This window comes from Mustelus asterias, chromosome 17 (assembly GCF_964213995.1).
Source record: "Mustelus asterias chromosome 17, sMusAst1.hap1.1, whole genome shotgun sequence".
Classification (NCBI taxonomy): domain Eukaryota; kingdom Metazoa; phylum Chordata; class Chondrichthyes; order Carcharhiniformes; family Triakidae; genus Mustelus; species Mustelus asterias.
Window position 1 is genome coordinate 25,914,404 of NC_135817.1, and position 12,710 is coordinate 25,927,113.

General features: G+C 56.2%; 1 protein-coding gene across 3 annotated transcripts in view; it reads left to right on the top strand.

Annotated features, from left to right (window-relative positions):
* The window catches only part of gpm6bb (glycoprotein M6Bb), a 216,488-nt gene that overhangs the window by 154,155 nt on the left and 49,623 nt on the right, over positions 1-12,710 (top strand). For all 3 annotated transcript variants that reach the window (XM_078232415.1, XM_078232416.1, XM_078232417.1), the window contains one exon: positions 5,476-5,662. In XM_078232415.1, coding sequence (XP_078088541.1) covers positions 5,476-5,662 — 187 coding nt within the window. The remainder of the gene's footprint in view (positions 1-5,475; positions 5,663-12,710) is intronic.

The following is a 12,710-nucleotide window of genomic DNA, read 5'->3' on the forward strand; positions in this document are numbered from 1 at the left end:
GCCAGTGAGCTAGGCTCTGTTCCAATGCTATTTTTAAAAAAATCTTCATTGGAGTTCATGCTCCCCGGCATTTCAATGGTTTTGTCACGTCCCGGTGCTATTTTACAGCTTCTTTCTGCTACTAAAACATTTCTTCTTATTTTTCCCATCCCTTGTCCAATATCCACATGTACACACTTTCCGACAAAGGTCATAGGGTGTTATCTTTATGAAAATACTTGAGGAAGTTTCTCCTCCATTTTGTAATTTTTTTCATTCCCTATTCTTTTTGCCCATTTTCTCTGACACTTGTTGCCATGAAAGATATTCACAATTTCGCCCCCCCCCCTCCCCCCCAAGTAACAGCTACGAAGTGCCAGAGCCCTCCAGTCACCAGGCACAAATCTTCTGTCTGATTTCCCATCTCTTTGAAGGCTGTTGATCTGGTGCTTTGGCTTCACACCTCCAGACTGGACACAGCTTCATTCAGGAAATGAGTGTAGTGGGACCAGTGAATGGCATCTCTCCCTGCTCAGTGGAACCAGGTGCTAACACCTTACTGCTCAGTGCCACCACAGAGCCGGTTCTGCTGATGCCTTCTCTGTCCCTTCCCCAGATTCGCAGTGGCTAATTGTATTCCCCTCACCTCTGACCCAGCAAAGGGTAAGACAGGGCAGGATCTGAAGCTTGAACTGGAGATCCTTGTGGTCACAGTAACTCCCTAGCAGTCCCATTGAAGAAAGCTGCAAGGCTGAAATGCCCTTTGATAAGATTTCTGCTTTGTCAGATTGATTGATGGAATGGGATAGACAGTTGACCTTCTAACTTTAGGACCTGGACCAGTCTAGCTAATGAAATGAAAGTTCCCCCTATAATATTAGGTTAGATAAAAGTTTTTTTTTGGCGGTTATTCTCAATCCAGTCCCAAATCAGAATGGGAAGGGCAATAATTCTCTTTAAGGTGAAGTTCTTATAAGCACAGATGCTACAAAATAATGGGCAGCTGAGCGATTTGTATTCTGCTGATGTGTCCAGATATGGTTGGAATTAATTCTGTATTTTACATTAATAGCAAACTTGCCACTAGCTGCAGTGTGGGTCCAGTGTGCAGTGTTATTATAAAAAGATCACAATTTATACAGCACCTTTCATAACATCAGAACATCCCAAAGTGCAGCCAATGCGGTAATGAACAAAAGGCAGCAGCCAATTAGTGCACAGCAAGATCCCACATGCAGCAATGCAATAAATGACTGGATACATTTTTGTTTAGGTGTTAGGGGGATTGGCGCTGACCAAGGCATGGGGTTGGGGGGCGGGTGGCAGGTGGGAATGCACAGACCCTGTTCTTCCTTGAATGGTGCTGTGGGAATCCCTTGTTTGAAAGACTCTGACGATGATGCCCTTGGGTGGCACAGTGGTTAGCACTGCTCACAGCACCTGGAACCCGGGTTCGATTCCTGGCTTGGGTCTGCATGCTCTCCCTGTGTCTGCATGGGTTTTCTCCGGATGCCCTGGTTTCCTCCCACAGTCTGAAAGAGGTGCTGGTTAGGTACATTGGCCATGCTAAATTCTCCCTCAGTGTCCCCGAACAGGCACTGGAGTGTGGCAACTTGGGGATTTTCACAGTAACTTCATTGCAGTGTTAATGTAAGCTTACTTGTGACACTAATAAATAAATAAACTCCTACAGCACTGCATTGGAGCATTGGGCCAGACGTGTTGCAGAAGATCTACTCTTTTCCTTCACATTAATCTACAAACAAACCCGAAAGTGTTGAATTTCCTGTTCAGAGGTTTAAAAACCTGTAAGCTCCAGTGTGGATGTGATAATGAATACATGCACTCATTGGTACTCTATTTACCAGTAACATCAATTAGTGAGACTGCCAGGCCAGTGGAAAATAGTGCTCCAGTCATGAGTTGATATTGATTTCCTTTATTGCCATCAGACCAGGCTGTCAACTGTAGCACTATTGTCTTCCATGCAGTTAGTAAATATTTTTCCAGGGAGAAATGCAAGAGAAGCAGTCATCTTTATTGTTATTGGTTATGTTAACAGCTTCCAGGCATAACCTAGAAAGAGAATTTGTACTGCTATCATGTGGAAATGAGTCAAGGTTAAATAGTTGGCAGGATGGCGGGGGGGTGGAAGAGAAGAAAGATGTATTTCAGTATTTAGGAAAACTGATCATTCAACTTTCTGCTCGAGTTGAGTAGATTACAGATTCTGTGCGTACAATTCCAAATTTTGGGAGTTGCTAACAGATGTTGAATAGGTTCTGAATGGGAGCAGTTTACAGATGTTGGGGATTATACAAATGGTTGTATGTTGCAGATGCTGGGAATAGGTTACTGATATTGGCTCATTAATTGCACTTTTGAGATCCCCGCAATCTTCTCGCACAATATAATTGGGTTCTGTATTTTGTAACCTGTAGTGTATCGACTCCCAAAAAATATTTCTATAGTTAATTCATGTAACAATGTTGAGTTTTTGTTTCCTGTCTTAGAGGAGAGTGTAGTGAATTCATATCCAGATAAAAGCAAAATAGTGCGGATGCTAGAATCTGAAACAAAAACAGAAAATGCTGAAAAAATCTCAGCAGATCTGACAGCATCTGTGGGGAGAGAATGGAGCCACCATTTCAAGTCTAGATGATCCTTCATCAGAGTTGATGAAGTCCTCTGATTAAGGGTCATCTAGACTCGAAACATTGGCTCTATTCTCTCCTCACAGATGCTGTCTGACCTGCTGAGATTTTCCAGCGTTTTCTGCTTTTGTTTCATATCCAGATACCTCAGTTCAGATTACTGTACAAAAAATGTAAACAGAAAATGCAGGAAATACTCAGCAGCATCTCGAGAAAGAGAGAGAGAGAAACAGAGTTAACATTTCAGTTTGGCCTTGCATCTGGTGAAACGCTAACGTTCTCCACAAATGCAGCCAGAACTGCTGAATAATTCCAGCATTTTCGGTATTTATTTAAAAATTTCCAGCATTCGCATGTTTTGCTGCTGTACTAAAATGTTTGTTTTTAATATGGCAATCCAACATCTTCCACATTGTGAACGTATGTGTTGTTTTCAGTCTGATTCTGAGACTCATTACTCAAATACTCCTATTTGTCCCTTTTTGGAACTGCCCATTATTAAAGAATGATGAATATACAATACTGATAATCTCAACTGTTTCTAACAGGTCTGATCTCGCTGACACATCCTGCATCACCTGGCAGTTCCTTCTGTTAACTGAATCACAATAGTAACTCCATTAGTACGCTCATAGATTTTACTTGGCTTGTACATGTTGGCCGGGATTCCCTGACCTCGCCCACAGCTGGGATTTTCCGATCCTGCTGCAATGAATGAAGATTGAACTAAGCTCCAAATTCTCCATTCTCACAGATTGGCAGTGGTGGCGGGGCACTGGAGAATTCAGGCGATTGAAGTGTGTAACAAGTGCAGGTGTTCCTGGTGTGGGACAGATCTCAAGGGGAATCATCTCAGGAAACTGTGGGTACATAGTCTGTGATTCCCCATGCATTAAAATTCACCGATTCACATTCACAGGTGTTACGCCTTGCTGGGAATCTGAGATTGTGGAGTGACCCTCACTGAGTTCCTCCTCATCTCCGTCGAGTCCCTTCATCAGGACTAAGTTCTTTTAAAATTGAAATCAATAGATTTTTGTTGGATAAAGGTATCAAGAGATATAGTTGACAGGCAGGTAGATGATGTTGAGTTACAGATCAGCCTTGATCCAGCTGAAAGGTGAAGCAAGCTTGAGGGATTGTGTTGGGTCATTCATTTGAAGAAACCAGGGGACAGCACTAGTACGAGTTTTAAATGGTTTTCTTTTATTGTAAGAGTTTTAACAACACCAGGTTAAAGTCCAACAGGTTTATTTGGTAGCAAATACCATTAGCATTATTTGCTACCAAAAAAACCTGTTGGACTTTAACCTGGTGTTGTTAAAACTCTTACTGTATTTATCCCAGTCCAACGCTGGCATCTCCACATCATTTCTTTTATTGAGCAGAACTTTAAAAATTAACATGACAGAAGCAAAAAGAAAGTGAACTTGGAGACTGGCTTCTCAGCCAGGCTCTCCAATCTAAGAACTGAACTGAACTGGATCTTGAAAACACACACACTAAAATCCAAAATATATTTTAACCGTTATCTCGTTATTGGAAGTGTTTTTTGCATGCTGTCTCCACCTAGATAAACAGTCCTTGCAGCTGCTGTTATGAGAAACTTGTTTGCCTGTACCCTTCAGGAATGCAGTCAATTTTTAGCTAACCTATCATGCCTTCTGATTCTACATGTAGTCAAGCTAGCTATAATTGTTTAGCTTAGCAGAGTTAGTTAGTTGTGCAGGAATCTCAAGGAGTTGGTGTGCAAGTGCAGCAGGTAATTAAGAAGGCAAATGGAATTTTGACGTTAATTGCGAGAGGGATGGAGTTTAAAAACAGTGAGGTTGTGTTGCAGCTGTATAAGGTGCTGGTGAGGCCACACCTGGAGTACTGTGTACAGTTTTGGTCTCCTTACTTGAGAAAGGATATACTGGCACTGGAGAGGGCGCAGAGGAGATTCACTAGGTTGATTCCAGAGTTGAGAGGGTTGGCTTATGAGGAGAGACTGAGTAGACAGAGGCTATACTCATTGGAATTCAGAAGAATGAGGGGAGATCTTATAGAAGCATATAAGATTATGAAGGGAATAGATAAGATAGAAGCAGGGAAATTGTTTCCATTGGCAGGTGAAACTAGAACTAGGGGGCATGGCTTCAAAATAAGGGGAAGCAGATTTAGGACTGAGTTGAGGAGGAACTTCTTCACACAAAGGATTGTGAATCTGTGGAATTCCCTGACCAGTGAAGCAGTTGAGACTACCTCATTGATTGTTTTTAAGGCAAGGATAGATAAATTTTTGAACAGTAAAGGAATTAAGGGTTATGGTGAGCGGGCGGGTAAGTGGAGCTGAGTCCACAAAAAGATCAGCCATGATCTTATTGAATGGCGGAGCAGGCTCGAGGGGCCAGATGGCCTACTCCTGCTCCTAGTTCTTATGTTCTTAACCCTAGCATTTAACTGTAATTGTGTATAGGCAGAAATATCTTAAAATGAAGTCTTTGCATAGACTAAAGCAAACAGTGCCAAGCATACACAGGATCCCTCAGGCTGAATGGCCTGGTTATCTTCTGATGTTCCTCACACCTTGCCTTGAACAATTGGTCAGAAATAGAAGACTGGACATCTCATGAACATAACTTGTGAGGCCATTATTCCAAGTGACTGAATGAATTTTTACTTTGGTGTGATTTACATCTGAATAAATGTGTCTGAATGCGTTCTGTAGCTAAATGGGTTGCTTTTGGGTGACTGGCAGCTCCCTAGAGGAACATAGGAACATTTTAACTGAAGAAGCATTTCTAATTATGGAGTTATGGAGGAGCTTGCCATTTATCGTTCTCTTCTCTTTTTCCCTCAGGTTGCTTTGAGTGCTGTATTAAGTGCCTTGGAGGAGTTCCGTATGCGTCGCTGTTGGCAACAATTTTGTGTTTCTCTGGCGTGGCGCTGTTCTGCGGCTGTGGTCATGTGGCTCTGACGAAGGTGGAGAGTATCGTCCAGATGCACTTCTCCACCGTGCTGAGTGATCATGCCTTGCTGACTGACGTGTAAGTGTGTGAAACCTTTTCCCCGCAGTCCTGGGGCTCTCTTTGTTCCGACTTCATCCAAAAAGCATATTCTTGGGACTACTCAGCGTGGCGGCTTCCTGCTATGTCCCATGCCGAATGGAAAGGTTGCCTGGCAACAGATCCCGAGCCATTGTTTATTCCGAATGCAGTAGCAAAGTCTCCTGCGGCGTTACCTGTAACGAATCAGAGAATTTGCTGTCCTGTAAACGTGGTGTTTGCGCCCATATTGAGAGGAACGTCAGAGCTGCAGATTTATAGTGGGCTGAATAATAAAAATTCCATTTCTATTAAGTGGTATTCGGGAATTCTCACTGGCCTTTGGGTGATCAAATTCTAACACAGAAACCTGTGAAAACCCATACACAAGTGGGCATTTTGGTGTATATGTTTATTGCCTTAGTTGTTTTTAATTTTAATCCCTAATTATTTGAAAGCTATTATTACAAAGAAGGATTATCTGTTGGAAATTTTTGGCTTTGGGGACATATTCTCATATATCTCCTGCCCCCTCTCCAAAGAGAGATCCTGGGAATGGTGCTGTCAAACTAGAACAAAAGAACAAAGAAAATTACAGCACAGGAACAGGCCTTTCGGCCCTCCAAGCCTGCACTGACCATGCTGCCCGACTGAACTAGAACCCCCTATGCTTCCAGGGAGCATATCCCACTATTCCTATCCTATTCATGTATTTGTCCAGACGCCCCTTAAAACTCACTATCGTATCTGCTTCCACTACCTCCCCCGGCAGCGAGTTCCAGGCACCCACCACCCTCTGTGTAAAAAAACTTGCCTCGTACATCTTCTTTAAACCTTGCCCCTCGCACCTTAAACCTGTGCCCCCTAGTAATTGACTCTTCCACCCTGGGGAAAAAGCTTCTGACTATCCACTCTGTCCATGTCCCTCATAATCTTGTAGATCTCTAACAAGTCACCCCTCAACCTCCATCGTTCCAGTGAGAACAAACCAAGTTTCTCCAACCTCTCCTCATAGCTACTGCCCTCCATACCAGGCAACATCCTGGTAAATCTTTTCTGTACCCTCTCCAAAGCCTCCACATCCTTCTGGTAGTGTGGCGACCAGAATTGAACACTATATTCCAAGTGCAGCCTAACTAAGGTTCTATAAAGCTGCAACATGATTTGCCAATTTTTAAACTCAGTGCCCCGGCCAGTGAAGGCAAGCATGCCGTATGCCTTCTTAACTACCTTCTCCACTTGCGTTGCCACTTTCAGTGACCTGTGTACCTGTACACCGCCGATCAACACCCTTAAGGGTTCTACCATTCACTGTATATTTCTTATCTTTATTAGACCTTCCAAAATGCATTACCTCACATTTGTCCGGATTTAACTCCATCTGCCATCTCTCCGCCCAAGCCTCCAACCTATCTATATCCTGCTGTATCCTCTGATGGTCCTCATTGCTATCCACGAATCCACCAACCTTTCTGTCGTCCGCAAACTTACTAATCAAACCAGTTACATTTTCCTCCAAATCATTTATATATATATTACGAACAGCAAAGATCCCACCACTGATCCCTGAGGAATGCCACTTGTCACAGCCCGCCATTCAGAGACGCATACTTCCAATGCTACCCTGTTTTCTATGACCGAGCCAGTTCTGTATCCACCTTGCCAGGTCACCTCTGATCCGCGCGGCGGAGTGGGAGCGCGGCGGAGTGGGAGCGCGGCGGAGTGGGAGCGCGGCGGAGTGGGAGCGCGGCAGAGTGGGAATGCGGCGGAGTGGGGAGAGGGAGTGGGGGAGGTGGCGGAGTGTGGCGCAGTGGAAGCGGGGCGGAGCGGGGAGTGGGAGTGGGGGGATCTGGGAGTGGGAACACAGCAGAGCGGGGAGTGGGGGCGTGGCGGATCGGGGAGTGGGGGCGCGGCAGAGCGGGGGCGCGGCGGAGCGGGGGCGTGGCGGAGTGGGAGCGCGGCGGAGTGGGACTGCGGCAGAGTGGGAATGCGGCGGAGTGGGGAGAGGGAGTGGGAGCGCGGCAGAGTGGGAATGCGGCGGAGTGGGGAGAGGGAGTGGGAGCGCGGCAGAGTGGGAATGCGGCGGAGAGGGAGTATGGGGGAGGTGGCGGAGTGTGGCGCAGTGGAAGTGGGGCGGCGGGGGGGGGGAGTGGGAGTGGGAACACGGCGGAGCAGGGAGTGGGGGTGCGGCGGAGCAGGGAGTGGGGGTGCAGCGGAGCGGGGAGTGGGGGCGCAGCGGAGCGGGGACTGGGGGCGCCGGGGAGCGGGGAGTGGGGGTACGGTGGAGCGGGGAGCGGAGGCGCGGCGGAGCGGGGAGTGGGAGCGCGGGGACGGAGCGGGGAGTGGAAGCGGAGCGGGGAGTGGGAGCGGAGCGGGGAGTGAGGGCGCGGCGGAGCGGGGCGCGGGGGCGCGGCGGAGCGGGGAGTGGGAGCGCGGCGGAGCGGGGAGTGGGAGCGGTGGGGAGTCAGAACGCGGCGGAGCGGGGAGTAGGAGCGTGGGGAGTGGGACTGTGGCGGAGTGGGAGCGCGGCGGAGCAGGGAGTGGGAGCGCGGCGGAGTGGGTGCGTGGCAGAGTGGGAGCGTGGAGTGGGTGCGTGGCGGAGCAGGGAGTGGGAGCGCGGCGGAGTGGGAGCGTGGAGTGGGTGCGTGGCGGAGCAGGGAGTGGGAGCGCGGCGGAGTGGGAGCGGGGAGTGGGTGCGTGGCGGAGCGGGGAGTGGGAGCGTGGCGGAGTGGGTGCGTGGCGGAGCGGGGAGTGGGTGCGTGGCGGAGTGGGGAGTGGGTGCGTGGCGGAGCGGGGAGTGGGTGCGTGGCGGAGTGGGTGCGTGGCGGAGCGGGGAGTGGGTGCGTGGCGGAGTGGGTGCGTGGCGGAGCGGGGAGTGGGAGCGGGGAGTGGGAGCGTGGCGGAGCAGGGCGTGGGAGCGTGACGGAGCGGGGGCTGGGAGCGTGACGGAGCAGGGGGTGGGAGCGTGACGGAGCGGGGGCTGGGAGCGTGACGGAGCGGGGGCTGGGAGCGTGACGGAGCGGGGAGTGGGAGCGTGACGGAGCGGAGGGTGGGAGCGTGACGGAGCGGGGGGTGGGAGCGTGACGGTGCGGGGGGGTGGGAGCGTGACGGAGCGGGGGGTGGGAGCGTGGCGATGCGGGGGGCGGGCGGGCGGCAGAGTCAGAGGGCGGCGGAGTGGGCGGGCGGCAGAGCGGGGAGTGAGAGCACGGCGGAGTGGGAGCGGAGCGGGGAGTGGGAGCGTGGCGGAGCGGGGAGTGGGAGCGTGGCGGAGCGGGGAGTGTGAGTGCGGCGGAGTGGGAGCGTGGCGGGGAGTGGGAGCGGGGCGATGCGGGGGGTGGGAGGGCGGCGGAGTCGGAGGGCAGCGGAGTGGGCGGGCGGCAGAGCAGGGAGTGAGAGCACGGCGGAGTGGGAGCGCAGCGGAGCATTGAGTGGGAGTGCGGCGGAGTGGGGAATGGGAGGGCGATGGAGTGGGAGGGCGGCGGAGCAGGGAGTGGGAGCGCTGGGGAGTGGGTGAGCGGCGGAGCGGGGAGTTTTGGGGCGGCGGAGCGGGGAGTGAGAGCGCGGCGGAGCGGGGAATGGGAGCGCGGCGGAGCGGGGAATGGGAGCGCGGCGGAGCGGGGAATGGGAGCGCGGCGGAGCGGGGAATGGGAGCGCGGCAGAGTGGCGAATGGGAGGGCAGTGGAGTGGGAGCGCGGCGGACTGGGGCTTGGGAGCACGGTGGAGCGGGGAGTGAGTGCGGTGGAGCGGGGAGTGAGTACGGCGGAGCGGGGAGCGGGAGCGCGGCAAAGTGGGGAATGGGAGCGTGGCGGAGCGGGAGCGCGGCGGAGTGGGAGCGCGGCAGAGTGGGAATGCGGCGGAGTGGGGAGAGGGAGTGGGGGAGGTGGCGGAGTGTGGCGCAGTGGAAGCGGGGCGGAGCGGGGAGTGGGAGTGGGGGGATCTGGGAGTGGGAACACAGCAGAGCGGGGAGTGGGGGCGTGGCGGATCGGGGAGTGGGGGCGCGGCAGAGCGGGGGCGCGGCGGAGCGGGGGCGTGGCGGAGTGGGAGCGCGGCGGAGTGGGACTGCGGCAGAGTGGGAATGCGGCGGAGTGGGGAGAGGGAGTGGGAGCGCGGCAGAGTGGGAATGCGGCGGAGTGGGGAGAGGGAGTGGGAGCGTGGCAGAGTGGGAATGCGGCGGAGAGGGAGTATGGGGGAGGTGGCGGAGTGTGGCGCAGTGGAAGTGGGGCGGCGGGGGGGGGAGTGGGAGTGGGAACACGGCGGAGCAGGGAGTGGGGGTGCGGCGGAGCAGGGAGTGGGGGTGCAGCGGAGCGGGGAGTGGGGGCGCAGCGGAGCGGGGACTGGGGGCGCCGGGGAGCGGGGAGTGGGGGTACGGTGGAGCGGGGAGCGGAGGCGCGGCGGAGCGGGGAGTGGAAGCGGAGCGGGGAGTGGGAGCGGAGCGGGGAGTGAGGGCGCGGCGGAGCGGGGCGCGGGGGCGCGGCGGAGCGGGGAGTGGGAGCGCGGCGGAGCGGGGAGTGGGAGCGGTGGGGAGTCAGAACGCGGCGGAGCGGGGAGTAGGAGCGTGGGGAGTGGGACTGTGGCGGAGTGGGAGCGCGGCGGAGCAGGGAGTGGGAGCGCGGCGGAGTGGGTGCGTGGCGGAGTGGGAGCGTGGAGTGGGTGCGTGGCGGAGCAGGGAGTGGGAGCGCGGCGGAGTGGGAGCGTGGAGTGGGTGCGTGGCGGAGCAGGGAGTGGGAGCGCGGCGGAGTGGGAGCGGGGAGTGGGTGCGTGGCGGAGCGGGGAGTGGGAGCGTGGCGGAGTGGGAGCGTGGAGTGGGTGCGTGGCGGAGCGGGGAGTGGGTGCGTGGCGGAGTGGGGAGTGGGTGCGTGGCGGAGCGGGGAGTGGGTGCGTGGCGGAGTGGGTGCGTGGCGGAGCGGGGAGTGGGTGCGTGGCGGAGTGGGTGCGTGGCGGAGCGGGGAGTGGGAGCGGGGAGTGGGAGCGTGGCGGAGCAGGGCGTGGGAGCGTGACGGAGCGGGGGCTGGGAGCGTGACGGAGCAGGGGGTGGGAGCGTGACGGAGCGGGGGCTGGGAGCGTGACGGAGCGGGGGGTGGGAGCGTGACGGAGCGGGGGCTGGGAGCGTGACGGAGCGGGGAGTGGGAGCGTGACGGAGCGGAGGGTGGGAGCGTGACGGAGCGGGGGGTGGGAGCGTGACGGTGCGGGGGGGTGGGAGCGTGACGGAGCGGGGGGTGGGAGCGTGGCGATGCGGGGGGCGGGCGGGCGGCAGAGTCAGAGGGCGGCGGAGTGGGCGGGCGGCAGAGCGGGGAGTGAGAGCACGGCGTAGTGGGAGCGGAGCGGGGAGTGGGAGCGTGGCGGAGCGGGGAGTGGGAGCGTGGCGGAGCGGGGAGTGTGAGTGCGGCGGAGTGGGAGCGTGGCGGGGAGTGGGAGCGGGGCGATGCGGGGGGTGGGAGGGCGGCGGAGTCGGAGGGCAGCGGAGTGGGCGGGCGGCAGAGCAGGGAGTGAGAGCACGGCGGAGTGGGAGCGCAGCGGAGCATTGAGTGGGAGTGCGGCGGAGTGGGGAATGGGAGGGCGATGGAGTGGGAGGGCGGCGGAGCAGGGAGTGGGAGCGCTGGGGAGTGGGTGAGCGGCGGAGCGGGGAGTTTTGGGGCGGCGGAGCGGGGAGTGAGAGCGCGGCGGAGCGGGGAATGGGAGCGCGGCGGAGCGGGGAATGGGAGCGCGGCGGAGCGGGGAATGGGAGCGCGGCGGAGCGGGGAATGGGAGCGCGGCAGAGTGGCGAATGGGAGGGCAGTGGAGTGGGAGCGCGGCGGACTGGGGCTTGGGAGCACGGTGGAGCGGGGAGTGAGTGCGGTGGAGCGGGGAGTGAGTACGGCGGAGCGGGGAGCGGGAGCGCGGCAAAGTGGGGAATGGGAGCGTGGCGGAGCGGGAGCGCGGCGGAGCGGGGAGCGGGAGCGCGGCAAAGTGGGGAGTGTGAGTACGGCGGAGCGGGGAGCGGGAGCGCGGCAAAGTGGGGAATGGGAGCGCGGCGGACTGGGGCGTGGGAGCGCGGCGGAGCGGGGAGTGTGAGTGCGGCGGAGCGGGGAGTGTGAGTACGGCGGAGCGGGGAGCGGGAGCGCGGCAAAGTGGGGAATGGGAGCGTGGCGGTGCGGGGTGTGTGAGCGCGGCAGAGCGGGGAATGCGAGCGCGGTGGAGCGGGGAATGGGAGCGCGGCGGAGCGGGGTGTGTGAGCGCGGCGGAGTGGGGAGTGTGAGTGCGGTGGAGTGGGGAATGGGGGAGCGGGGAATGGGAGCGCGGCGGAGTGGGGAATGGGAGCGCGGCGGAGCGGGGAATGGGAGCGCGGCGGAGCGGGGAATGGGAGCGCGACGGAGCGGGGAATGGGAGCGCGGCGGAGCGGGGAATGGGAGCGCGGCGGAGCGGGGAGTGGGAACGCAGCGGAGCGGGGAGTGTGAGTGCGGCGGAGCGGGGAGTGTGAGTACGGCGGAGTGGGGAGTGGGAGCGCGGCAAAGTGGGGAATGGGAGCGTGGCGGTGCGGGGTGTGTGAGCGCGGCGGAGCGGGGAGTGAGTGCGGTGGGGTGGGGAATGGGAGCGCGGCGGAGTGGGAGCGTGGCGGAGTGGGAATGGGAGCACGGCAGAGTGGAGAATGGGAGCACGGCAGAGTGGGGAATCAGAGGGAGGCGGAGTGGGAATTGGGAGGGCGGCTGAATGGGGAATGGGTGGGCGGCGGAATAGGGAGTGGGGGAACCTGGGATTTGGCAGAGGTGGGATTTAACCTTTGGTTTGGTTCACAATGGTTTCCTCGTCTCTGCCGGTGTGCGGGGGAGGAGGCCCTCCTTTCCCACAATCCGTACTTCCCTCCCTCAGCGAACTGTGCACAGAATAATCCGATAGTTAAAATAGCTTACTAGTTCTTGTGAAGCTCAGGCTGCTGGAATCCTGCAATCCCTACCCTTACCTCCTCAGTGCAAACACTTTGGACCATCTACAAGATGCTCTCTGGCTCAGTGCATTGTCCTCAGTTCTATTCCAGGCCCTGACTGAACTGAGACAGTGAGCAATCCTGGCAGAG